This window comes from Chaetodon auriga, chromosome 6 (assembly GCF_051107435.1).
Source record: "Chaetodon auriga isolate fChaAug3 chromosome 6, fChaAug3.hap1, whole genome shotgun sequence".
Taxonomy (NCBI): domain Eukaryota; kingdom Metazoa; phylum Chordata; class Actinopteri; order Chaetodontiformes; family Chaetodontidae; genus Chaetodon; species Chaetodon auriga.
In genome coordinates, this window is record NC_135079.1 from 26,516,072 (window position 1) to 26,541,128 (window position 25,057).

General features: G+C 41.9%; 2 protein-coding genes across 4 annotated transcripts in view; both read right to left on the reverse strand.

The window, feature by feature from the left end:
* Positions 1-1,100: 1,100 nt before the first annotated feature.
* fbxl9 (F-box and leucine rich repeat protein) lies at positions 1,101-10,727 on the reverse strand. Its single transcript, XM_076733136.1, has 11 exons — positions 10,379-10,727; positions 9,977-10,078; positions 9,675-9,809; positions 8,343-8,522; positions 4,576-4,881; positions 4,070-4,286; positions 3,547-3,704; positions 3,237-3,452; positions 2,894-3,106; positions 2,574-2,791; positions 1,101-2,486 (listed from the first exon to the last, which is right to left on the reverse strand). The coding sequence occupies exons 1-11, from the start codon at positions 10,430-10,432 to the stop codon at positions 2,318-2,320; spliced, it is 1,968 nt and encodes a 655-aa protein (XP_076589251.1). The 5' UTR covers positions 10,433-10,727; the 3' UTR covers positions 1,101-2,317.
* A 546-nt stretch (positions 10,728-11,273) lies between these two features.
* Positions 11,274-25,057, reverse strand: part of LOC143322365 (uncharacterized) — a 30,174-nt gene continuing 16,390 nt past the window's right edge. Inside the window, exons 20-38 of one of the 3 annotated variants that reach the window (XM_076733512.1) lie at positions 23,994-24,174; positions 23,480-23,494; positions 22,551-22,583; positions 22,039-22,137; positions 21,722-21,876; positions 17,690-17,914; positions 16,839-17,047; positions 16,549-16,599; positions 16,340-16,426; positions 16,140-16,204; positions 15,863-15,985; positions 15,393-15,534; positions 15,035-15,194; positions 14,848-14,945; positions 14,535-14,618; positions 14,311-14,429; positions 13,944-14,090; positions 13,324-13,522; positions 11,274-13,207 (exon numbers count right to left, since the gene is read on the reverse strand). In XM_076733512.1, coding sequence (XP_076589627.1) covers positions 12,938-13,207; positions 13,324-13,522; positions 13,944-14,090; positions 14,311-14,429; positions 14,535-14,618; positions 14,848-14,945; positions 15,035-15,194; positions 15,393-15,534; positions 15,863-15,985; positions 16,140-16,204; positions 16,340-16,426; positions 16,549-16,599; positions 16,839-17,047; positions 17,690-17,914; positions 21,722-21,876; positions 22,039-22,137; positions 22,551-22,583; positions 23,480-23,494; positions 23,994-24,174 — 2,462 coding nt within the window. In that variant the 3' untranslated portion in view covers positions 11,274-12,937. The remainder of the gene's footprint in view (positions 13,208-13,323; positions 13,523-13,943; positions 14,091-14,310; positions 14,430-14,534; positions 14,619-14,847; positions 14,946-15,034; positions 15,195-15,392; positions 15,535-15,862; positions 15,986-16,139; positions 16,205-16,339; positions 16,427-16,548; positions 16,600-16,838; positions 17,048-17,689; positions 17,915-21,721; positions 21,877-22,038; positions 22,138-22,550; positions 22,584-23,479; positions 23,495-23,993; positions 24,175-25,057) is intronic. The other 2 variants (XM_076733513.1, XM_076733514.1) reach the window with 2 other exon arrangements.

The window sequence follows — 25,057 nt, forward strand, 5'->3', positions numbered from 1 at the left end:
GCCACTGTCGGGGAGGGTGAGGTATTTACTTGGTTGCAATCTGCAACGTCACCACTAGATGCCACTAAATCCCACACACTGGTCCTTTAAACTGCAGTAGTGGTTGTGAGTGTGCACTGCTATTAGATGGCTATTGACTGTACTAATGCAGCTTATTATCACTGCTCACCTTTTTCAGTCCATCTCTGCATTCATGGTTCCTCCTTCACAGCTGTCTGAAGCCTCAACACAGTTCCAAAAACAACAGAGACTCAGAACAATGAGGCTCTTCTTATACAATACAGCCAATCAAGTAATGGTACTTTCATTTTGTTTTGTAATCATTTTATATATCTAAAACTTTGTGTGATGCATTTATTCCTGGTTGAAGCTATAAAGGCTTTGATCTCTGTCTCAAAATGCTGGTTGTTTAATTGCTTTCTTACTGGGCATTAACTAGGACAGAGTGCTTTCTCAAGATGTGGTACATGTCGGACTCATTTCAAACATATGAAAGATGTATGTTTTCAGTGTTCAGCATTTTGCTTAAATACACCTTCAGGTATTTGCCTTTGTATAGACCTCAGTGGCTCAACATGATTACTGTAGAGTGGAGATGCTCTGAAGGCTCTGTGCTGTAGATGTGCATTAGGTACCAAACTGACTTTTTTTTTCTCTTTTGGTTTTTAATTCATAGGCACTTGTTCCTTAAATCCATAATCAAGGTTGATCATGGAAAAAAACTTAACAAGTTTTATATCCAACCAGCAATCAGTGATCTTTTTCTAAACTGTCTTATATCCAATCCTGAATGAATTTTATACAAGGTACTTTATAATACTATGAATGAGGCAACTCTCGCTCACCAAGCAGTCAGCGGCGACACTCAAAGCAGCAAGTCAAGAACTGTCAGGTCTGCAGTATAACACAGTGTGTTTGAGTGCTGTCTGCCTTTCTTGGCATCAGGTTACTTTATTTCAGCACAGTCACGACTGTCCTCTGCAGTGCTTCCCTCACACACAGCCCTCTGTGATGATGTTCACTTTGAGTCATGTGCTTTGGGTGACTTCACATGAATAAACAGTTTGATTTATCCTGAGAGGAAAAAAAACAAGCTTGTGTGTGTGTGCTTCCTGTAGCGTAGTGGCCAAACTTTGGTTTATTTATAAAATCAACATACTTTGTCTGTGATTTTTCATCTTTGCAGTGTATAAGCTTCCCTCTATCACAGTGACCCAAACACTGTTACAACAGTACAAAATCATTCAACAATGTACATACAAGTATGAAGGGATACTTCTTTAATTAGGCTACAGTGGTTGACAAAGACAACAAAAGGGGAGATGAATTCAAGTTAGTTCGACACTACAGTTTGTACTGTTATGGTAAAATTGTAGTATCCAGTAATAACAGCAGATGTCATTGCTCAAGATTTTCATTCAAAAAAACATGTTTTCACATGATTTGTCTGCTATTTGTGGAATATTACTCCCTTTCAATAAATTCCTTCTAATTTTAGACTCAGTTTGACTACATGCTTATCACATCTCCTGATAACACGGGTAGTTTTCAAAGAACCTTTAATTAATTAAAACTGCTAAGGACTCTTTTAATGCAGCAAACAGAGGCAGGCACACTGCAGACATCCTCTAAAGGATGAGGTCCAAAAAAAAAATATGGAAAATATCATGCCATGCCATCATTCACCTCAGCTTTGGCGTGAAAATTACAGTGCTCAAAACAATAGAAAATTGGAATGTCATTTCTCTCATTGGTCGACTAAATGTAAGAATTAATGTGCATCTTATCTTTCAATTTGAGCCACATTAGTTCAAAACTGTAATATATAATATCAATATGTAATTACATTATTATACGGTTAAGAATTATCTTTCAGTCTTGAACAAATGATTTCTGCTCAACCAGCAACAAATATTTTCTGACATGCTGTTTGACTGTTTTTTTTTTACCCCTAACAATTCACATTCTCATTATAATGAGATGCTGTGACAATATTTTCCTCTTACTGTTGCAGCTGTGTGTTGCAGGTTTCAGGATGTCTGATTATTTGAATCCAAGGAACATTGGGAATGTTGACCATACAAACAAGTACTTCCACATTATTTTCGTACCTGGTACCTGCCCCATACCAAAAACTTTTTTAAAATCACTTACAGAACAGGATGATGTATAGGTGAATTGTTTGACAGCAGCTCCCAGTGTGAACCGACAACATTTCCCTCAGTTCTTGTGCAAATTGCTGACATGCAAAAGTTCAACTCATGGAGCAGGCTTTGGTCAGCAGGTTTTGTTCCTGGAAAGGTCCAGCTGCAGTCAGTCAGAGTGGAAGGGTGAGCTCAGCCCCACCAATGAATTTGTAGTGGACATTTTCCAAAAAGGGCAGCTGATTTTGAAGGAGGTCCACAGTTGTAAGGGAGATGTTTTTGCACCTTGAGATGTCGAGTGTTCGCAGACGTTTACAGTGCTGCACCAGCAGGAACAAGGATCTGTGGGGGGTTCAAAGGTCAAGAGATTTAGAGTCCATCCTTTATCTGGGGGTACAGATGCAGTACACATGTTTGTTTGGCACTCACGTGTCAGTGATGTTATTACAGCACGAGAGGTAGAGATGCTGCAGCCTGTGTAGATGCGGTGCAGCCTGTGCCACTCCACTGTCACTGATTCCCGGGCAGTGGCTGAGGGCCAAGCTGGTGAGGCTGCGGCAGTGCCAGGCAACCGACGTCAAGCTGGCATCAGTGATCTCTGGCAGCATGGAGAGTGAGAGACGATGGAGGTCTGGGTAACGCACAACCTGTGGAGAGGAGAAATAGTGCTGACTCCTGACTTCAGTTTTTTGGAAATATTCTCTATCCCTGCCACAAACTGAAACATTTGCCTCTCCTCAGCCTCCCACCTGTATGATGCTGCTGTCAGTGAGTTTGGGGCAGGCAGAGAGGTCCAGCTCCTGCAGCCTGTTAAGAGCTAAAAGTGAAGCTCCAGCCTGCTGTTTGAACTGCTCCAAGTCAGTCTGTGTCACCAGCTTAGGTCTCTCCTCAAATGGCAAACGAGGAGGCTTGAAGAAGCCCATGTTGCCGAAGGTCCGGGTAAACCTGGGACCCTTGTCTCCCTGTTGCATAAGTACATTAATGCAACAACTATGGCACGTTTTACTAAAAATACAGTTACTGTAACTTCTATAGTGTAAGGAAACCTATCCCCCAGTTTTCTTACACCCTCAATGTGTCAGTGGATCTCACCGTTTCCTGGTCAGGCTCACATGTGGTTGTTTCCACCATTCCCAGCAGCCCCCAGTCTGTAACTTCTTTACACCAGCCGAGCCGCAGAACTACCAGCCTCTGCAGGTATGTGGCTATAGAGCGCACAGACAGGTCAGTCACATTGACACATGACGTCAAGTCAAGCTCGCGGAGAGTGTCCGCAAGAAGATGAGTGAGAGAGAAAACTGCGAGATCCTGAAGAGAGAGGAGGAAGAAGCTAGGTGTTTTTCCCCATGCATTGTTCACACAGACACAGTTCAATGTATGAACAAACACATAATGTACTGACCCTAATGTAGGTGCAGCTCTTGAGGCTGAGTGTCTCCAGTTGTGCTCTGGAAGCACGGGTTCCTGTTAGGCCTTTCACTATCTCTGTTCCGCTGACGTGCAGACACTCAGACAGATCCAGACTCCTCAGGGACGGCACAGACAGAAGTTCAGCAAGACCTGTGGATGACAAAAAATAATCACTTTGTAGCTTCTGTTAAGTGCCACCATCAGGAAAAATGTCAATTTTACATTACAATATTTCATAATTGAACAGGTTGAGTGTGGGAACATTTTCTGAGCACATTTATCCTCCCAACAGGATGGAGCATGCAGTTTTAAATAAACCCACTGGCATTATAGCCCCATTACAGCCTGATTAGGCTCTTAAGACTAGATGTTAATTCAGCTCTGAAGTGTTGGGAAGTGTGTAATGAACACTGAAGCTTTTAATGTCTCCTAAACAAGATGTTAGACTTTCAGTTTTGTTTTTTTAAGTCTATAGCAAGAATATACACACAAAAACAATAATAGATTATGGGCACCTTTTTCAGTGATTCTCCAGTTGCGGGACAAGGAGAGATGTGTCAGTGTCTTCAGGCCCTGTGCTACAGCCTCTACAGACCTGCTGGTCAGCTCAGTGCAGGCACTAATATCCAGTCTCAGAAGACTTGGCTGATGCTTCACCAAAACCTCCACTGAGTAGTCAGTCAGCTCCTTACACCCATGCAGAAACAGTTCCTCTAAGACCAAATCCTGAACCTGGAACAGAACATCAAGGGAAAAAAACTCAAAATCCTACAATATATGTCTTCTGTAAGGACAAACAGTTTTTTATTTAATCGTAACTTTCAAAGGAGTTCAAGAGCATGCTAAAATCATGAAAAGATTCTAAATCATAAATGAAATTTTAACGAGTATACAAGTACATTATTGTCTGCATAAACCACCAGATAGGTACTGAGGTATGATTTGAGCAGTTTAATTGGTGAAGAATTATTCCTGGCTATTCAAGCAATAAAGACGATGCAGCGACAGAAGGTATCCTGACCTGTGCAATAACACGTAGTGACTCAGGGGTGATGGAGGTTCTGCTGAGGTCCAGAGCTACAAGGGTGCATTTCTGCTCTGTTAACAACCTCCGCAAGTTCCTCAGTGACAGCAATGCTGACGAATCCTCAACAGCTCCCACTGGGCACCCTCTATATGGGTCGAACTCGAAAGCAATATGGCAGCCAGCCAGTGAGAGGCGGCGGAGGCGTGGGGTACAGCCAGTGAGCCGATTGAAGGTGAGATCAGAGAGATAACGCAGGTCAGACAGATCCAGCTCCTCCAAACCAGACAGAGCTGACCTGACCTGGAACAAGAAAATGAAGTTTGACCTGAAATTGTACCATTACTGCAAGTGTAAGACAATAAAACTGTGCAAACAAAATGACAACAAAGAATGTGGGGAATTAGTATGAAAGGTTACATTCACCTGCAGAAATACTGATGCAGAATGCATCAGTCACCCTCATGATTACATTTATAATCACTGCAAATGCTCTCTTCTCCCCAGAGGACTACAAATATAGGGGAGATGTTAATGCTCCATTTCATATGGGGTCAGGTTTTGCATGTTCACGAGAAATTATTACATATATCTAATTTTAGATAAGGCTAGCCATTCTACCTCACAAACAAGAGTTAGGCTTGTAACTGTGGTTCTATCAATTCTGGAAGAATGCCAAAGGCAGAACTTAACAAAAGATGTTATCCATCTCACACTGGCGCACATTGAGTATTTGATATTAACAAAGTCACATGTGCCCTGGGATGACGCAGGACGTGGCATATATAAGCTCACATCATCATGAAATATGTCCCTACAGAATCATCTCACCAAGATTCCGAGCGACATAGAACTCTCATACACAACTCATAGAACCACAGTTACAGAGGTAAATCTTGTTCTATATCATTCTTCCTGACCGTCAGAGGCAGTGCTTAACACTGGATGACAATTATCAACATAGCCGTGAAGAATTCCACTTTACGAGGAACAGCCTGAGGGTTACTGAAAGGCAGCTGCTGCGACTCCAAGAGGAGGAGTGACATTGACCCTGTAAAAATGGACAAAGGTGCAAGGTGCGTCCCAAGTGGACACAGCGCAAATCTCACTGTGAGGCACCCCCTGAAGTGGATGCCTCACAGTGAGTGTAGTGCTGCCCAGGAGGTGGATACATTACTGGTGCAGTGCAGAGGCAAAGGTAGGGCTCTTGACCTGTATGCCTCCTCAATTGCCTTGGAAATCAACTTCTGCTTGGACAGGGCATGCCAGTTCCTATGACCCCCATAGCAGACACTAATATTATCAGTTCAATTCAATTCAATAATAAAATGCCTCAAGGCCCTCATTGGGCAGAGCAATTCAATTACCCTTCTCACCTTGTGCCAGTTCAATGACCTGATTAAAGTGGGTCAAAGCCAATCTTTGTGGGAAAGAATGATGGGTTAGGCCAGAGTTCCACTCCTGGGCCACACGAGTTCCAGCTGTACTCACTGACAAACAACTCACCCACACATAGTGCTGCCATTGCCAAAACAAAAGTAACCTTTGCTGACCACTCCAGAGGCTCAAAGGTGGGGTGGAGGAAGGGCTTCCAGCAGAAGTCTGTGAGAGGTTTCGCTGCTGGGCTCCCTTAAGAAACTGGGCCACCGGAGTGTGAGACCACACGGTCTAGTTATCCACTCATAGCTGAAATCACAGCAAGATTGACTGACTGAAGACTGCAAAAACCACAATATCATTGGTCCAGAGGAACTTTTGGGAACCTCTTTGTGATCTCTACAGCACTCCAAAAGAATTCTTCCACGTGTTAGCATAAAGTGCCCTGGTAGAGGGTGTCCGTGAGTCCATTATGGTTTGGATTACCGCCTGGCAGCAGGTCCCTAGGAGTGGGTGGAGCCTCTCAGGGGTCATACCCACAGCTGCAGGCATTCTAGGCTTGGATGTTGTTGTGCTTGCCTTGTTGCATAACTGCTGTCAGTGGATGTAGTTGGGAGGCATAGAGGAGCCAATCTGGTCATGGGTGCCCCAGGGCATCCTGTCCCAACATTGTCACCCTCAAGGAAAACCAGAGGGGATGGGGGGTTGAGGACTCTGAGGCAAACAGGTCCACCTCTGCTGTGCCATATTTCCTCGAACACGTCTAGATGGAGTATCCACTCCGCTGAGGGAGGTTGGTGGGAAAGTCTGCCACCACCTCCACCACAGGCAGGAACAAACATTCATCAAAACCTTCTTTCTAATGTTCCAGAATCACCACCAACTATGGTTTCTTGCAGTTGGTTTGTAAAACAAACAGCCAGCGGCAGTGCTGGTACAGTGAACACAGACCTACTGGGCTGTCATAGTCTCTCCTGCCTGGTCTGTTGCTGCTCCTCTCAGGGTCACCCCTCTTTCAAAGCTAATCTTCGCTGCCGGACTGTCTCTGAGCTTGGCAGACCAGACAGGCCTTGTGTCTGCAGGGTTCGCTGTTGCTGGGCTTCTCCCTCCCCAAGCACTTCTTTGCCTCATTCATCAGTGGACTGGACCTGGGCCTGCCCGTGGCGGAATTGGACTGTCCGCCAGGCCATTTGGTGGACCTGCAGTCACAATGATCCCTGTTCTGCTCTCAAAACAAACCACAACGTGCAGCCACTGAAACCAAGTAACGTTAGTCCTGGCTAGCTTTTCTAAGCTTGGTGTCTGTGGAGGGGCATCCGCTCTGCCTAGGCCCAGAGACATACAGTAGCTACAATAGCCAAAGAGGTCGGTGTGTTTCCCAGAAACTACAGTTCACAATCCGCTGAATCAGCACTGCTGCTGGCTGTTTCCATGGGAACGCAGCCATCAATGCATTCATCATGCGCATGTGAACATGGTTTTATCTAAACTAGGCTGGAAAATCAATAGACACCGTGGCCCATGAAAGAACAGCCACGGCGGTAGTGCTGCTTGTTTCACAACCGAATATTAATTTTCACAAGTGAATGTCTGTTTTGTTTTAAACAATTCGATCCTTAATTCAAACAAACCTAAATGAAGACCCTAAAACAGGCTTCTATGAAAAGTGCAACTTATCTCAAAGCTCACAAAGGGAGACACTTACTCCACCAGCCTAGCTTGGCAAGAGCAAGAGCCTGTCCATAACATTATGTCAGTTCTTTCTTCGATGCAACCTATATTTCACGGATTACCTGCGATATCAATTAATTGACAGGCACAGGTGTGAAACGTAAAACACCCAATGTTAAGCACTGCCTCTGATGTAGTACTAGCTTTCAATTGATATAGCTCTTTTTAGGGTGAAGTCAGCGTGACACCATCTTCAGGATGACACACCCAGAGTGCAGTTAGATAGTGCACCATGGTTTGGTTTCATGCTCAGTTTTATAGTAATCAATATTCCATGCTCTTTTCACTGAAAACCAAACATTTCTATGGAATGTTTATTTCTAATATGGTTAAAAAAAAAAAAAAAAAAACAACTTACAACTAAAGTTTAGTTAGTATAGTTACTGCCATTATTTCCTGGGGAGTACATCTGTACAAAATTTACAAGATTTCAGTGGCCAATATGACTTTAATTTTATTGTCAATATTTTACATTACTTCACCTCCTGTGTCCAAACACCTACTTAAAGGTAAACATAAAAGACTGTGCAAGAGGAACAGATTTTCAGGTGGTCAACATGTTGACCACAACAGGATGATCAACTCAGGTCTTATTGAAACAAAGCAAAGCAAATCTCAGCCTGTAATCCCACTATTACTTAACAGTGAAAAAACACCTGTTGTCTGTGCTCCTCCCTGGAGAGGAAAGCCCCAGACATGAAGAGGCTGTCCAGGCCCCTGAGGTCCAGCCTGCGGAGGGAGGTTAGTCGAGGGAGGAGGGCCAGCAGAGAGGCCTCTGTTATACTGCTACCAGGCAGGGCCAAGCTCTCCAACTTAGAGCCCAAGCACAGGCCCACCTGAGGAGGGAGAAAGACAAAAACAGAAAAGTGACGAAATTCCAAGAGAACAAAGATGAAGATGATGAAACAGGTTGAAATAAAGGAAATAATGAAGCAATGGGGAAGCAAATGTAGCAGGAGGACAGAGAGAGAGTGGGCACTGCTGATTAATTCACTTGATGCTGTCTCCATAAATGACATAAGGACAATTTGTGATGGTTATAGCACCACCAAATGTCCAAAAATAATCAAACTCTAACACTGGCAATCTAAGTCTGTATAAACACTGGTAGAATAGATTTGGCCCTCTCATTATCGTTCCCAGCAAGGGTTGAGGTTTTCTAACTTGCTAGTACAGAAAATCTTTAAAAGTAAATTTCATGCTTGCATATCCACATGCAAATAGCAACACAAAATTGTGATAAGCAGCAATTAAATGAATTCTAAGGTAACCCCTGCAGCTACTCTGAACTTTGGACCATGGTGAGTATGGCAGGGAATTAAAATGATAAGAGTGATACCATGCAAATAATCAAGCCAATGTATTTTTAAAAAGCACTGTCTGTTCCTGGTTTATACTACAGCGTTAGCCTTTCAGGAAGGAGAAACGTCTTGCCTGATGGCAATCCACAAAACTTGGTTTGCTGAACAAGTTTTTTCAAAAGGCTTTTAGAAACCCTTGAGGTGGGAGAATTCTCTGAATCAACAAAGAAGCGTGTGATCATTTGAAGTGTAACACAAAACTAAACCAATCAGACTGACTAGGTCTTCACGTGACAGCAGCAATATAATTTCTATGACAAAAACAAGAGTTTTAGTACAGTAACAACATTTGTCAACACCAACGTCAGAAAAACTCCCCAGTTATATATTTCACCCCTCCACTTCTGCTTTTAGTTTGGCCTCATATGTCCCCTAAAGAGGGATTTACTTGAGCTCTTAGTGGGAGTCAGTCAGGTGTTCTTCAGTAAAATGAGTTGAAGCTTGGACAGTCACAAAATCTGATTGTTTATTTATTTATAATAAATAATATATATAATTATATATAATTCCTCCACAGTCATCTTGTCAATACTAATCTTCTAGCTTTCATCTCAAGCTATGAAAAGAGAATCTGTCCGCAATCGTGTGGACAAGTGAAGTGTTTTTAGTGGTAACAGCATACTGCACCTCCAGAAGCAGTGATCTGGACATACTGAACCCATCGAGCTGGCTGATGATCAGACTGCAGCGTGACTTTCTGCCCAGACCTCTGATCAGCTCCAGGGACGAGGCTGAAGCCGGGAAGCAGAAGGTGACTTCCTTCTGCTCCGAGAGAGACAGACAAGTGACAAATGAGGGTTAACTCTGCCCTTCAACTTAGACACTCCTGCAGTTCCTTCCCAAGTTTTTCTTTCCATCATTTGACACTGAGTCTACTACACCCTCTGAAGAACTTGTTATTCAAATGTCTCTGCTCTGAAGCAAATCACCTGAAAGCGCAGGTCCTGACTGGCAGTATACCAGCTGCGGCAGACCATCGAGGCTTCCTTCCTGTCTGAAGCGTGAAGAAAGCTCAGGATGTAAACTATGATCTACAGCAAGAGACAGAAAAACAGCATCAGGTGAAAGTTTATTGATCCCGGAAGGGAAAAATCCACCCCAGGGCTTCATGACAGCACTTAATGACTCAAATGACAGCAGACTGTATAACTGAATGACATGATGTCCTCTGACAAGAACAGAATGTGACAGCACGTGCTCACTGTGACTATGCTGGCAGCTCCAGTGTGCGTGTGTCACTGGATGAATGTGAAACGGGGTGTTTCTGTCAAACACATCTGTGCAAGGTTCATCTTTTATCTTTTTCTGACATCACCGTTCCATTAACTCACCTCCAGAGGCAGCTCAGGTGTTTCTACGAAGTCCTCCCCATCGCAGTCTTCCATCTCAGCTCCGACTTGGTTACGATGAAGGATCCCAGACCATCACAAATGAATCAACTAGCTAGCCAGCCATCAGCCCGCTGGCTGCACAAGTTAAAAAGCTGTTGCGTTAGTTGGTAACGTTTGCTGTTAAGCTTCTAAGTGATGAGAAGCCGTTGAAATCGGATCATTCTTATTAAAGTAATCAATCAAGTGTTGTGAACAGAAGTCAATGAAGAGCTCTGCAGCCCGCTGTCCTCTCACTAAGCTACTTTTCGCTGTCCCACAGTCTGTACGTTTCCGTCGACAGTCTGACTTCAGTGGGATCAGCTGACTGCAGAGATAACAAATGACGTCACGGGAAGGGGCATTGTGGGAAATGAGGTTTCCACCCACCGTAGTAGTGATGTTATGACTGAGCGACTGAAGCCTTGACCTAAATAAATGGGGTAGGGTTGGTGTAACACTGTAAAGTTCATGTTGGCCTTGTCCATCAAACAGAAATGAGCACGAACATGTGCAAGAAATATAAATGAAAGAGCGCCATTCCAAACTGATTCATATGAAGATACTAACGCTGCACCTGCACCTGCTAAACATGGGCCTTGTCCATACACAGCAGAATGAAAGAAGCAGCGCTGTGGTTTCCTGGTTAAACCAGTAACCACACTGTGTCCTCAATCCAACTGCAACTGGTGTGAAGAGAATTCACCGCTTCCTTTGCCTCCTGTTCATTTTTTACTGTTTTCATTTGTAGTTTACAGTTTTCAGTTTATTGTGTTGTTTGTCTGACTCTACATGGTCATATCAGGACAGACATGAAGCTCGAAACATGCTGAAAACAGTCATTTATTTATTTATTTATTTAAACAAAAATCACAAAGGACAGGGTTACATCAGTGACAGAATCGACTGGAAGGACATTATTATACACTCTCATTTGTTCAGAGTCCATAGTAAGCACTCATCTCTCCCCTCCCACTACACACACACACACACACACACACACACACACACACACACACACACACACACACACACAAAGGAAAAACATTGATAATCCTTTCTACAGATTGTCTGGCAGTATGGTTAGCTGGTTTGTGGGCCCATCTTCTGAGGCTGTATCAATAATCAAACTATCCATACAAAACATTTAATTCTTACATCCTCATTGAGTTCTATACACACTTAAAGTACAAATTAAACATTCAGCATTATCAGTAGCATTGTTAGAATGCATTCACATGTCATGACACTGCAAAGGGACGATGAAAATGTGATTCACCTAAATTTCAGACAACAAATATATTTATTGTACAAAACAAAAACATGAACATAAACCACGTTAATTATAGCTGTAAATCATGTATAGCAATGGTATTACATGTGTTAATGGCTAACATATTTGAGTTAGTAATTAGTGATGTATTGATCGGGTTGGGATGACATATCCAGTATCTATTAGTATGTAAAATGCAGTGTTGAGGTAATAAGAGGCTAGATGATGTTTGGGCTTGCTATGCTTAAAGTTGTGATGGTCAAAGCTGGATTGAAAACTCATATAAAGTAATCTGGGATGATTTTACACTGACCTGTCAAAATTGTACCATATCTTATCAGTGAAGGACAGATGATCATGTTGTTACAACCTTAAAAACAGCTGTACTTGGTTTGTACTGTTTTTCAAACCAAAAACATCTGCAGTGCAAGCTACTCACACCAACACAACACAAAGGTAAATGACAAACCATGTAAGGCAAAAGAATCTGTAAACAGTAAGCAGACAACAACAGCAAAAACATTTTTGTTTGTTTCAGAAAGACAAGAAGTTCAGTTCTGTAGAAATAACTTTTAAAGCTAACTAACTGCTATGGCTTAACTATGCCACCCAACACAGAATTCACTCATTCTCATAACTACATTGAATTCAGTCATGTAAACTCAGTGTAGATAATGGAAATGTGCTTGAATTCTGAAAATGTGACTAGGTGAGGAATGGCTTGTTCCTACATTAGATAGTCTCATAATGAGATTAACAACAATGAATGACTGCAAAGCAAAATGAAAAGAGAATCATGACTTATACTTTCCACTGGTCCACTTTGAAAAAAACATGGACACCCACAAGATGTCATGCTTGTAATGTAGATATCTGACTCAAAAGTGACAAAATAAAAGAGCTTTTTAAGTCCAGTACAGCTGCACAGCATAATGGAGACAGTGCATCATGGGTCAGAGTGGAATACAGTATTACTGTTATATTTTTTGCAATGAAGCCGTCCCACACAATTTAGTAGATCAGGGCATGACAGTTTTTGTACATGTTCATTCACAACACCTCCTCTCTCTTTCATGCCATCATTCTGTCAATTTATAGCAAATATACACAGCATGGTTCAGGGAAAGTTCCTTTATTCCCCTTTGATCACTCCAATGTCCCCTCTCCTCTTCGGGATTGTCATCCAGTCCTCACAACGACCACTTTTTGTCTCTTCGTGTTCTCCTCCTTGCTTTGTCTTTATAGAGTTATCACAACTTCTTTTCCTTCCTCTTCGGACCCTTGTTCCCTTCAGCCTCACTGAAACCCTCCTCTCTTTGGTCCATGGTGGGCATTCCGTCTGCGTTGCCATGACACTGTGAAGCAGAGTGAGGCATCACAGAGTTGCCATTGTTGCGCCAATGGGAAGCAGAGCGAAACATTGTGGAGCTGGCAGACATGGGTGATGGTGTGTCCATGTCTCTGTCAGGTCCAGAGCTTGAGGTGGGAGATGGAGGAGGGAGGGAGGAGGAGATGGAGGGCTGGAAGACAAGTGAAGAGAGGAAACTGACCTAATATAAAGGACACCCTCAGCCACATGTCACTGCTTCATGTGTATGTTTATTCCTTGGTTTGTTCAGATTTTGTGTATGTTTACCTGTAATGAGATACTGGACTTGTTGCTCTTTTCTTTGACTTTAGCCAGAACTCCTTTCAGTCCAGAGGATCTCTCTGTCATCTCCAGGGCTGCTCTCAGCAGTCTGGGGGTCTCTGCTCTAGCAGGGGCTGATGGGACCTGAGGGGGATCCTTCGCCTCTTCTTTGGGCTCAGGTTTCTTTCCCTTAGTTAGCATCTTCCTGTGGTTGAGACACCAACTTCTGTAAGACTTAAATAAGAATTACATGCAGACAAAGCAGCAAAACTCTTATATAGGTCCACTTCTGATCTGGTGGCCCCATGGCACCTGTACTGTTCAACAACAGAGACGTTGTTACCAGGGTTCTAAATTAACACCCGCCAACCCGCCAAATGCGGGTTAAAATTCATATTGGCAGGTGTAAATAAAAACTTACTAGCCAGTTTGGTCGGTAATGCATTAGGCAATCATGTCAGTCAGAGCCACATTGGCTGGTGATCAAAAAAGTTAATTTACAACCCTGGTTGTTACATCACTAATATTGGACAGATACAAAGCAGAGAGCACAGTAATGGTTGCAGCAACTGTGGTTATGGTTTCAAGATAATATCTGCTCATGTGCAGTGCCACTGATGTTTAACCTGGCCTTCTTGCGGAGCAGTTTCTTGGACTCGGGGTAGTGGACCAGGATCTCATTCAAGTCTTTCTTGTCCAGAATGAATAGATTGGCAAATCCATGGGCAATTACATTCGCTGTCCGCCTGTTACCCCCGCCAACTGCAAGCAAACTGCCAATCAGAGACATTGTGGTTGAAAATCAAATTTTCCATTTGACATTTGACATTTCAGTTTCAGGGAAACAGTCAGTTAGAATGTTCACGCAAAATCACAACAAAGTATGGAAAAGATTTAGAACCAAACCTCAGTCACAAAAAATCACACAACAATGTTTTCTCCTGTTTCCTGTTCCTAAGTGTCATTCAGGAGCACCAGTAAAAATCTCTTCACCTGATCTCTCCAAAGACTGATCCTGCTCTGAGAGTGACAAACACTGTCTTCCCATCTGGTCCTCCAACCACCTGCACCTCCCCTGCCTTTATTATGTACATCTCTCGACCCACCTCACCCTGAGCAAGACAGAGGAGAGAGGCAGAGGCAGATAATGAGAGGGAGAGAGCAACAACAATGGCAAAAACTGAAACTTCCAGAGACACGTATGAATACACATGTACCTTTTTACAGACATAATCCCCAGGTAGGTAAACAACAGAGCGTAGGCTTTTCAGCATGTCAAAGATCATCTGTCTGTCACAGCCCTGTCAAGAGGGAGGAGAAGAAAAAACTGTCTAAAACTATGGTTGATGTTGATCTCTAGGTGATCTCTATGTTGCGAGTGCACTAGCTGTATATCACTGACTGTTTTCATTCAGATGGGATACTCATTGAGCAATGTTTGACTTTCTGCATTGTGAGTTTTAGGAAATCAGTCTCTATCAAGTATACTGTGCTAGTCTTCTTTATTTGGGGGGGTTTAGAAATTTCTACCTGAAAAAGAGGGACTTTGCTGACGATAGAATAGTTGACGTCTATAGCAATGTCCAGGCGCATTTTATCTGGCAACTGAGTCAGGAGCTCCTGCTCATCTGGAAGGCAGACAATAAGAACTACAGTATGAATGAAAGGTCAGATGTATAAAATACGCATGAACATGAACCCATAATGCTCTCCTTACCCAGCATGCCTTGTGATTGCCAGGTGTAGTTGTACCAGGTTTTGACACGGTTCTGGACATCTTTGGGGATGCGATAGGAGGACATGTATTTGATAGTGTTGTCCATACATGTGCGGTAGTAGGTCTGACCTGCTGTGGCTGCACCAACCACATCACGCATCTGAGAGAGAAATATGCAAAATCAGCTGGAACATTTTGTTAAAAGTTTGTTCATTTAATACCTTTGCACAAAGAGATTTATGATTTATTAGCGTCCTTGCCGATGAAATGCTTAATGAAATGATAATAACATGCTGGAGCTTTTGATTTGAAATATATGTGGAAGGCAAAAATGTTTGCATTATATTTATATACATACCTGTCCAATCATGATAGAGAAGACAAAGACTCCAACAAAGTAGTTGATGAGTTGGAAGACAATCTCAAACAGGGTGGTGGGGTCTGGCAGACCACCAATGGTGATCAGGGTCTTCACAGCAAAGTAGTAACAGCGAATGTAACTGAGCAGAGACAAAGACAGTAGGGATTGGAAAGAGGCAGAAGAAGGAAAGGGCTTCCAATGAACATGATGGGCAGCAGTTTTAAAATAAATGATATGGAAAATGAAAGATGCAGGTAGAGTAGACCAAAGGAGACATACTGTATGAGGTTTGTGTGAGCAAAAGAGTACGAAATGATTTAATATCACAGGGCAGAGTGAGCTTTTCTTCCTCATTTGTCTTGTGGGTTTTTTTTTTATCTGTAACTTATATCTTATCTTCTGTGTTTGGTTTGTGTGTGTGTGTGTGTGTGTGTGTGTGTGTGTGTGTGTGTGTTTATCCCACCAACCTGTTGCCCTCGCCATTGTACACCCACTTGGTTGATCCAAGTCCATTGAAGGCAGAGCCCCAGTAGTACAGACAGGCATTGCAGTGGAGACAGTAGAGAAGATAGGTGGTGGTACGGATCACTCTGAGAGAGAGACAATTGTATAAATTGAACACCTGAAACCTTCATCTGTGTCACTGTGTGGCATCTCAAGGAAGGAAGACATCTGAGAAGAAGGACACAGCAAGAGACAAGAGAGAGCTGCAGGGCAGTAAGGTACTGTCAGGCTGCAGCTGACCTGTAGATGTACGCTTTGGTCAAGATGGCTTCTAGACGCTCGTTGAATTCAAAGAAGGAGTTGATCTGGGGAGGCATTGAGAGAGAATGGAAAAAAATCTAAGGCAAATTAAATTTTTAGTGTGTTGGTTGCCAGAATGCTGATACTGTAGAAGGTTGTATTAGATTGCTAAAGGGAAATGTTTGAGTAAAAAACCGTACCTTCAGCAGCCTGGGTAAGCGAAGCAGAGGGTTGATGCCAGTTTTAAAATAGAAGAGCTCCAGAGGAACAAGACTGGCTACGTCAAACTGAAAAACAGGAAGGTACCACCTCACTGACTGACCTGCTTCAATGATTGATTCAATGATTAATATACAAAGCCCAGAGAGGACACTCAGAAATGGACTTTCATTCATCTCTAGTTACTTACTTTGAAGCGGGTGGTTTTCATGTAATTCTTTCTCATTTCTTTTTTGTCACACTGTAATAAAAACCAAACAACAAACAATAGTAGGTTGATCTTAATATACAGTATACTAATGTAATAAATGTCACTTCAGCTGCTAACTATGGTGATTCATTATTTTTTTGTTCACTGTTAAACAGTGTTTCCTGTGATTTCAGCAGCTTACGTCTCCTGACAAAAGAATTTCTGTGGTTTCAGATTCCCACCATGAGACAGCACTCAGTTACAGTAATGGCTCCCAGTGTCCCACTCACCACTATGTCCCCTCCACGAACAAACTGCAGCCGCGGCTGGAAGATGGTGATGTCCAGAATGTAAATGAGGTCACACAGGTAGTCGGTCAGCAACCAGTAATAAATATTGTCTGGAGTCTGGTAGGGGAAGGCCCAACGGACTGGGATGAACCATGCATTCCAGTTCCATGCCAGAGAGACCAATAACATCCACAACACATACATTAGGTCTGAAAAAGAGACAAAGATGAGAGGATGAAAGGATGAAAGGTGGTCGAGAAATTTAGAGAATCAGAGAGTAGGAAAACTGACAGAGGTGTAGAAAGTAATAGTGGAGTCATTCAGTATTCACAGAACAAGTGATGGCCACTAAGCAAGCACCAACTACCATTACGCTGTTAACCAAAGACTGATGGGAGTAAGAGCATGGCAAAAAAGCAGGATCTAATCTGTGTCACTAAACTAAATTTGCATCATTAAGAACCTGGTTTTGTGCTAAAGGAGAAAGAATGTAAGAAAAAATGTACTGACACACAAAGTCCTTATGAATATGAAACGAAGGGAAGAGAAAAGGGTAAACATCACATGATTAGGAGACAGGTGTCTGCATTGTAACGGATAGTACAGTAGATTCACCTTTACCAAAACCTCTCATTACTTCATTGCATTCTGCTTGCATATGAACACAATCAGTCAAACCATATTTCCTGAGCATTGAACGGCTCAGAACTATGTGGCTGAAAATGAAGAGCCCCAAGATAAGTACTCTGGGTGTTTGTCATTCATTTCTGAGTAGTTTAAGTAAAGAGGATTCAACTGTACAGGGCGGTGCTGTGGTTGGCAGTGGGTGGAGTATTCGGATGGGTTCTCACTGGTGAAAGGATCGATGCTGGCAGGGAAGCGGTAGTGCATACAGGCTCCTATCCACCGAGGAGTTTTCACCTTGCAGCAGCTTCTAGACTGCTCCTCCTCTGCCCCACTCTCCACTCCTCCTCCTCCTTCTCCTCCTCCTGATGGACCTGCTTCTGCCTCTGTCTCTCCCTTGTTCACTGGCTGAGCTCCAGGAGCAGGCTGGGCAGCTGAAGCATGAGGAGGAGCTGAAGGAGGGTGAGAGGGGAAGGGACAAAGGGTCAGAAGAACATATTTAAAAAACACAGGCACAGATTTACTAAAGGTTTAAAGGTCGGCCTCACAACATGGTGTGGACAAGGTGTCCCTGCTTGAAAGATGAACCATTTCATTTCTTAGAAAACATGGCATGTAGACTTGTGAGAATGTAGCAGAAATGAAGATCTAATGCTGGTGATTCCAAAGAAGCACATGCACAATGCTTCGAACATTCAAAATGTCTCCTAAAAAAGTTGAAATCACCAGTGTGAAGTCTTTCTCTCTTCCATCAGTCCCTTTTGTGTTAAGATATGTATGCACCTGAAATTAGAATATCTCTTGGTTAATGGGACAATTGGACTGTGGAGTTAAAATTGTTGCCCAAGTTTGATTAGACTGATGAAACAGTGATAGACAGACACTTTTCCTGCTTGCTCCCTGCTTTGCTTACATTCTTTTGCTGATATCCTTCTTCTTTTCTGCCAAAAGTTTCACAAAATAAATTCTGGGTACTTTCAAATCACAGGGAACTTACCAACATTGACCACGGACACCCTCACTCAGGCATCAATCAGAGACTGACGCCGTGCTGCTTGCTTAAACATACCGGTGATCTTAACTTGGAACCTGTCTCAGTAATCTTAAATTACATCTACTACCTCTGAAATGAGCTCTTTGTAATGTCAAATCATTGGCTAACAAACCATTTTTGGTTAATGCTCTGATAACTGAAAAGTATCAGTCACACAAAACAGGAAAGGAGGATTGCAGCCATTTTTTCTACACAGTTTGTGTGTAATTGCAGTGACCTGGGTGAATTTACATCACTTGAATATCTTGCTCTTGAGCTCAAAGCAGAATTATCAGTGCTCATCATTACATGTATCAAGATGATCATCACTGTTTATGCAGGAATTCTCAGAGTTGATCACAATTGGCATCACTACACATGACAGACTAATCCTGAACGGAGACCTGAACATTCATATCAGCAAAAAGAATGACTCCAAAGCTATGAAGCTTGTGAATTTAGTGGACAGTTGTGAACTTACCCAACATGTAAATGAAGCCACTATACTTGTTGGAACAATTAAGTGTTTTTTGGATTATTTCATTTTCACATTTCACACAACATAACACTTTGTTCTCTCTCTTTTAGGAGGTGACAGAAAAGTGTATAACAGCTCTGCCACAAATTCTGCCTTCATGAAGTTTATAATGCTCTGTTTTTGTTGACAGTCAGAAATGTGTAAATTCAAGTATGTTTACTACTGAGTTCATTGTTAAAGGGGGGTGTTATACTGAACAACATTATTAGAAGTGTTTCTATTTTTTGTCCTCACTATTTACATACATGGGGGAGCAAAATATTCTAAACATCTCTAATATAATCCAGCTCAGCACAAACCAACTGTGAGCTCAATGCTCAAACATAAATTATAATGACAGCATTAAAAAACCCTGAACATTACAGGCGACATAAAAGCAGAATTTTTGGCTGAGCTGATGTGTTGTGTTACATTAGATTGTACAGGTATACCTAATAAAGTGGCCACTGTGTATATCTCTGCAGACTCAAGTCAAAGATTCCTCTGTATGCTCCCCTGTGATATGTGCTCACTCAAAGCACTGAGATAACCTGTCTCCTATAATGGCACGTTAGCCCAATAATGGAAGTTTAGGTGCTAACTTAAAGGTGTGAGGTTAGTTTTGGATTTATTGAGATGGGTCAATATGTATTTGGACAATGCCTTTTTTTTATGTTATTTGGGAACTATCCTTCAGCACATTGAATTTGAAGTGAAACAATGATTAGGAGTTTAAAGCGCAGGAGTTCAGCTTTAGTATGAAGGTGTTTTTATTTGTTCATCAAAATCAAAGCTCACAACTACATGTGACCATTTTATTTAGGTTAATAGGCACTTGTCTAAAAACTTGTGGTCCTCTGAAATTGGCAGTCTATCAAATGGTTCTAATCACTAAATGGTTCAATTGATACATCTGAAAATACCCACAAATTTGGAAGAATGAGAACTGGCACTGGAAGTCCATAATCATTATTTCATTTTAGATTCTGCGCTGGAGTACAGAGACAAAATACCAGAAGTCATGCCAATGTGTAAACGCATACGGACCGTACTGTAGGTGCGTGTACCCACTTCTGTAATCTCAACCTCATGAAAATGTTTGGGAAACACTGACTTTTAATGTGTATTCATGTCCTTCACTGTATTAACCTGAACAATGTTTCGTCTTTTCTTAACTCTCCCAGATCATCCAGCAGCGACAGGCTGGACTGTGGAGTTGAACGTTCTTGCTATCATTGTCTGGATAAGAATTTGTCATCCTTGTGTGTGTCTGGAGACGTTTGAGCAGTGATCATCCAGTGAAGTTTACTGAGCGCTCAGTCAGGTGTCCACATCTCCTTTTATTCCTACTGCTGAGGTGGAAGAATGTATTGAATTTGTTGTACGTTTTGTATTATCAATCTGAATGTGCAAAGTAACTTAAGTTATCAAATAAATGTAGTGGAGTACAAAGGGCAACATTTCCCTCTGAAATGAAATGGAGACAGAGAAAGTGGAAATACTCAAGTAAAGTACAGGTTCCTCAAAATTATACTTAAGTACAGCATTTGATTAGCCAATTTCCACAAATGTTGTAAATGTATGCTACATGACGGTTGCAGTGCCATTTCACTCCAAAATTAAACAGACTGATTACTGTGATGTCTCTGACCACAAAAAAATGCTATATTGAATATAAGTGTAGTCAAAGACACGTAGCAATGAACACACATCATGCGTTAATACTGACTGCTGTTGTCTATCCTGCTTGAAACCATTCAAACAGGATGACAGCACAGACATGTTTGGAACACTGTGAACCACTGTGTGACCATGTCGCAACTAGTTTATTCAACAGCTCTGCCACAGACAAACCAGACTCAGGTGCAACTAATACATGTTGAAAAAGAGAATTAGTACAGACACTAAATGTTACACTCTCTGAAATATTTATTAAAGCAGTTTTTCAATGTTTGCCCATAAAGACCTTGCTGAATGTGGGCTGCTGAAAGAAGTATTCAGCAGCTTGTAAGTTTCAGTGTGCAGACCATGCTTCCCTTTTTCAACGGTATGGTGCTGATTTTGTCCTGCATCCATACCCAACCTGGATCTGCACCCTGTCCACATTCTCTACAACTAAATGTGTACTATTATACTACAGAGGGGATGTAGCTTGACAAAAGATTCTTCACTTATGATTATCCTGATCCTAAATCAGTGACTTTTTTAAGACATAGCACCCCTTCACAATGACTTTTTTCATTTTTTCATGTCACCCTAGCAGCCACTTTGGGAACCACTGATCAAAATACTGAGGGGTGAATTAGGGGCACTAGTGGTACAATTAAGGATGAAGGGGGGAAAGCTGGGAGGTTGAAACCTGGGAAGAAGCTACTACTGTTACTTCTCACCTGTGTGTCTATCAGTGGGCAGTTTCATGGTACTTGTGCAGCTTTTCGTTTATAGATGGCAGTCCAAGGTTTGGGTATGACTTAAATGAGTCCACATTTTCTTGGCTCGACAAGGCTGAGTCTTTTAACCTGGAAATAAAATAAACTATAACACACAGTTGCTACCAATCTAAGACCTATCTGCCTGTATATTTCTGGCTTGTTCCATTTTGTATGTTAGGGTGCGAGGTTTTGTGCTCTATGTTCATTGTAGCACTAAAAGTAGCACTAAAGACCAGCTCATTGTATGTGTGCATAGGTGAAAAAGAGAAAACCTCACAGGGGATGATGCTGTCTTCGTCTGAGCTGTCAGGGTCAATGAGTTTCTCCTTTGCCTTCTCCGTTCTCTCTTTAAACATCCGGACCAGCTCCTGAAGACGCTCATTAACCACTGTGCTGGTCTGACTGGCTGAAGACGCCGGACGTTCTTTCAGTCTTTGAGAAAAGTCAGAAATAAAATTAGATGATGCTGATTTTTATTATTGTGAATGTCTGTATATTATTATTATTATTACATGTCAGCAGATGAATTAAGTTCTCAAGCTTTTTTTTATCTTTGTGTGTGTGCAGGTGTGTGCAGGTGTGTACAGTGCTCACATATCATCTGTGCTGTGCAGGCTGGACTGGCTGGGCCAGGCTCTGACAGGGATGTTTCCTTCATCATCATCATCTTCACTTTGGGAGTGCAGCCTCCTACTGTCAAAAGAGACACAGCAACGTCACTGGTTCAACTTTGAGACAGTGCAGACAGTTATTTTTTCTTTTTTTCAAACTAATCCACTGTGATGTGGCTTTACTGTATTTCATGTTCAGTTGTATGTGTAAAACATTACAAAATGGTCTGCCTGAAAACGAAAATGTCCACAGAAAATTAAACGACATGTTGCTACTTGCTTTCATGATTACTGTATTTTTGGGTGTGAGGAATTAAAACGAATGAGGACTGACAATCATGATTCAATGAGTGAATGAGCAAAGACTGGTAATGTCAACTGGAGTAATGAATGGTGGTGGATAAGTTATGGACCAGGCAGCAAGGTGTGTGGATAAAGATACAGATGAATATTAGATGATTGAATAAAGTATTTAATAAGGGCTGGATATCTTACATCTTTTTCCAGATAGAGCTACGATCCCTTCCACTATTGTCATGGATGGTCAGAGCAGGGTTTGGAGTGTGTGTGTTTATGAGGGAGGGATGGGGAGAGAGAGGGTGTGTGTGGAGTGTGTGCCAGGGAAAACACAATATTAATCCAAGAAACATAACTTATAAGCAATTGATTGTGATTTGTTTATTGACCTATCCTATGATATGACAGTATCCATACAGTAGCCAAACTCTGTGAGAAAATGTGAGAGCAATGCAAAGTGAACAGTACATTCACACTTAACAACAGACCAACACAGAACACCACAAAACAACACAAAACGAGAAACTCTCAGCAAGTTTGGCTTCACAATTATTGTTATTATTTTATAACAAATTGGGTGCATTCTGCATAAACGCTGTGTGTTGCTGTATGGGTCATTTTGACAGCAAATTGAAAAAAATGTCACATTTTCCCAAGCAACACACGTGATTTCTGCAGGATACTGAAACACAAACAGAAAACATTATGCAACGGTCACTGTGCAGCAGACAGTAGAGGGCAGTAGATCTATTTCAAACAGCACTAACAGAGCGCGTGAAGAGTTTCATTCCAAAATGATACACGTAATGATTAATTAAAAAAGTTATGAACTTATCTATATTTTATAAGGAAATGTTTTGTAATATAGAATCTTCATAATTTTGTGTTTTGCCAGCTACCAATGGTTAATATGATCTCATTTTGGACAAAAACACTCCACTTGCGCCTTGGTGTGACCAAAATAACATAACCTAGTGATGTCACTTTGTATTTCTCTCCTGTGAAATGCTTTGCCATGACTGTATGTAACCTATGCATATGCAATCTTTCACTTCAGAGAAAGAACAATTACTACTGAAAGAAAATTAAAAGCACTATAACTGAAATGATCCATGCAATTTCCTTACTCTTTATCTCCTTTACTGCAGATGAAAAGCATGAGGGGAGAGTCATAGATTAAAAATATTGTAATGCACACCCAGATAAGATTGAATTTTAATATCTACACTGAGCCTTTCAAAAACATTTACAATATGACATCGATTATCTACCGCTGGTGTTTACTTATTATTCAACATCAAACTCTTGGCAAAACATTAGATGTGAAGAAAAAGTAAAAGTAAAGTATGTCATGTTATATAAGTTATAAAATCAGTCCAAAGGTAAATGGCAAATGGACTGTATTTATATAGCACTTTTTGCATTTACATAGCACTTGTCTAGTCTGACAACCACTCAAAGAACTTTTACAATACAAGTCTGCATTCACCCATTCGCACGCACATCCCTACAATGGTGGCTGGGCCACCTGCTCATTACGAGCTCTAACACACACACCGATGGCACAGTCGAAGTCGACTCTTGCCAAAGGATGCTTCGATGTTTCTTTGGGCAAGATAGCCACAGAGTAGTATTTCTCACCTTTGACGACCTCCGGAAGGAGTCACAGGGACAGTAAGGGTTGTAAGTTTGGGGTCCAGGGGGGTGAGGATTTGGGGGATATTGCTCTGTCCCTCCCCTCCTCCACCTTCCCCTCCTCTCTCATGGTCTGAGTCGACATCCTCTACATTGACTGCTGGACGAAGGCTGAGACTAGAGCTCTCTGGAGAAGTTGAAAGGCACAAAATGTTTGTAGATTAATGAAAAGCACCACAAATAATGGGAATGTGATGGGACAAATAGAGCTGCAGTACAGCATTGCAAGCTACAAAAGCTAGTCACAAGTACAAGCAGAGAGGTAGGGTAGGACACGGTGAGAAGGAAGCAGATTCACCAGGATCTACATAGGGCTAATGTAGGAGGATCCACCAGTAAACGAGGCCATGTATAAGAGTGCCCTGACAACTGAGAGGAATAGCTTACTCCTTTGGCATACCATTCAGTCTGGCTACTCTGGTTTATGGTGCACTGGCATACATCTGTCTTCTTAATTAAACACAAGAAGTGTCAACAGTTAGTATGGTGCCTCCTCTTGTACATTGTGCTCTTTACACACCTTATTACATAGCAAGAAAATTAGCTGTGCTGCTTATTCACATCACGTCTGAGCTTACATGACAAATGACAGAATGATACAACACATAAACCTACAGAAATACACTACCAAAACAACAAACGACTACTTTTTCCCTGACCGCGTGTTCATGATCTTTAACATGCTGTCAGCGCATTTGCCAAGACACCTGAACTCAGCTGATCATTTACTGCTTGCAAATTTCTCACTCTATGATTATTTATAAACAAAGTTAAAGGCAATCAGCTGTTTATTTCATTTTAGGGCTGGTTTATCCTGAAGCCACATTTTATGAGTTCAGGTATCTACAAAGGAATCTCACAATGGATTACAGATAACTTCCCACAGCTGCAGATTCACCTGCGGGTCTTATTGCTGAAATATCTGAGTCATCTTCGATGAAGAATGCCGGATTAGAGAGACCTGACAGCTGGCGGGACAGTGAGTTGAGCTGCTTTGATGGGGGGCTGAC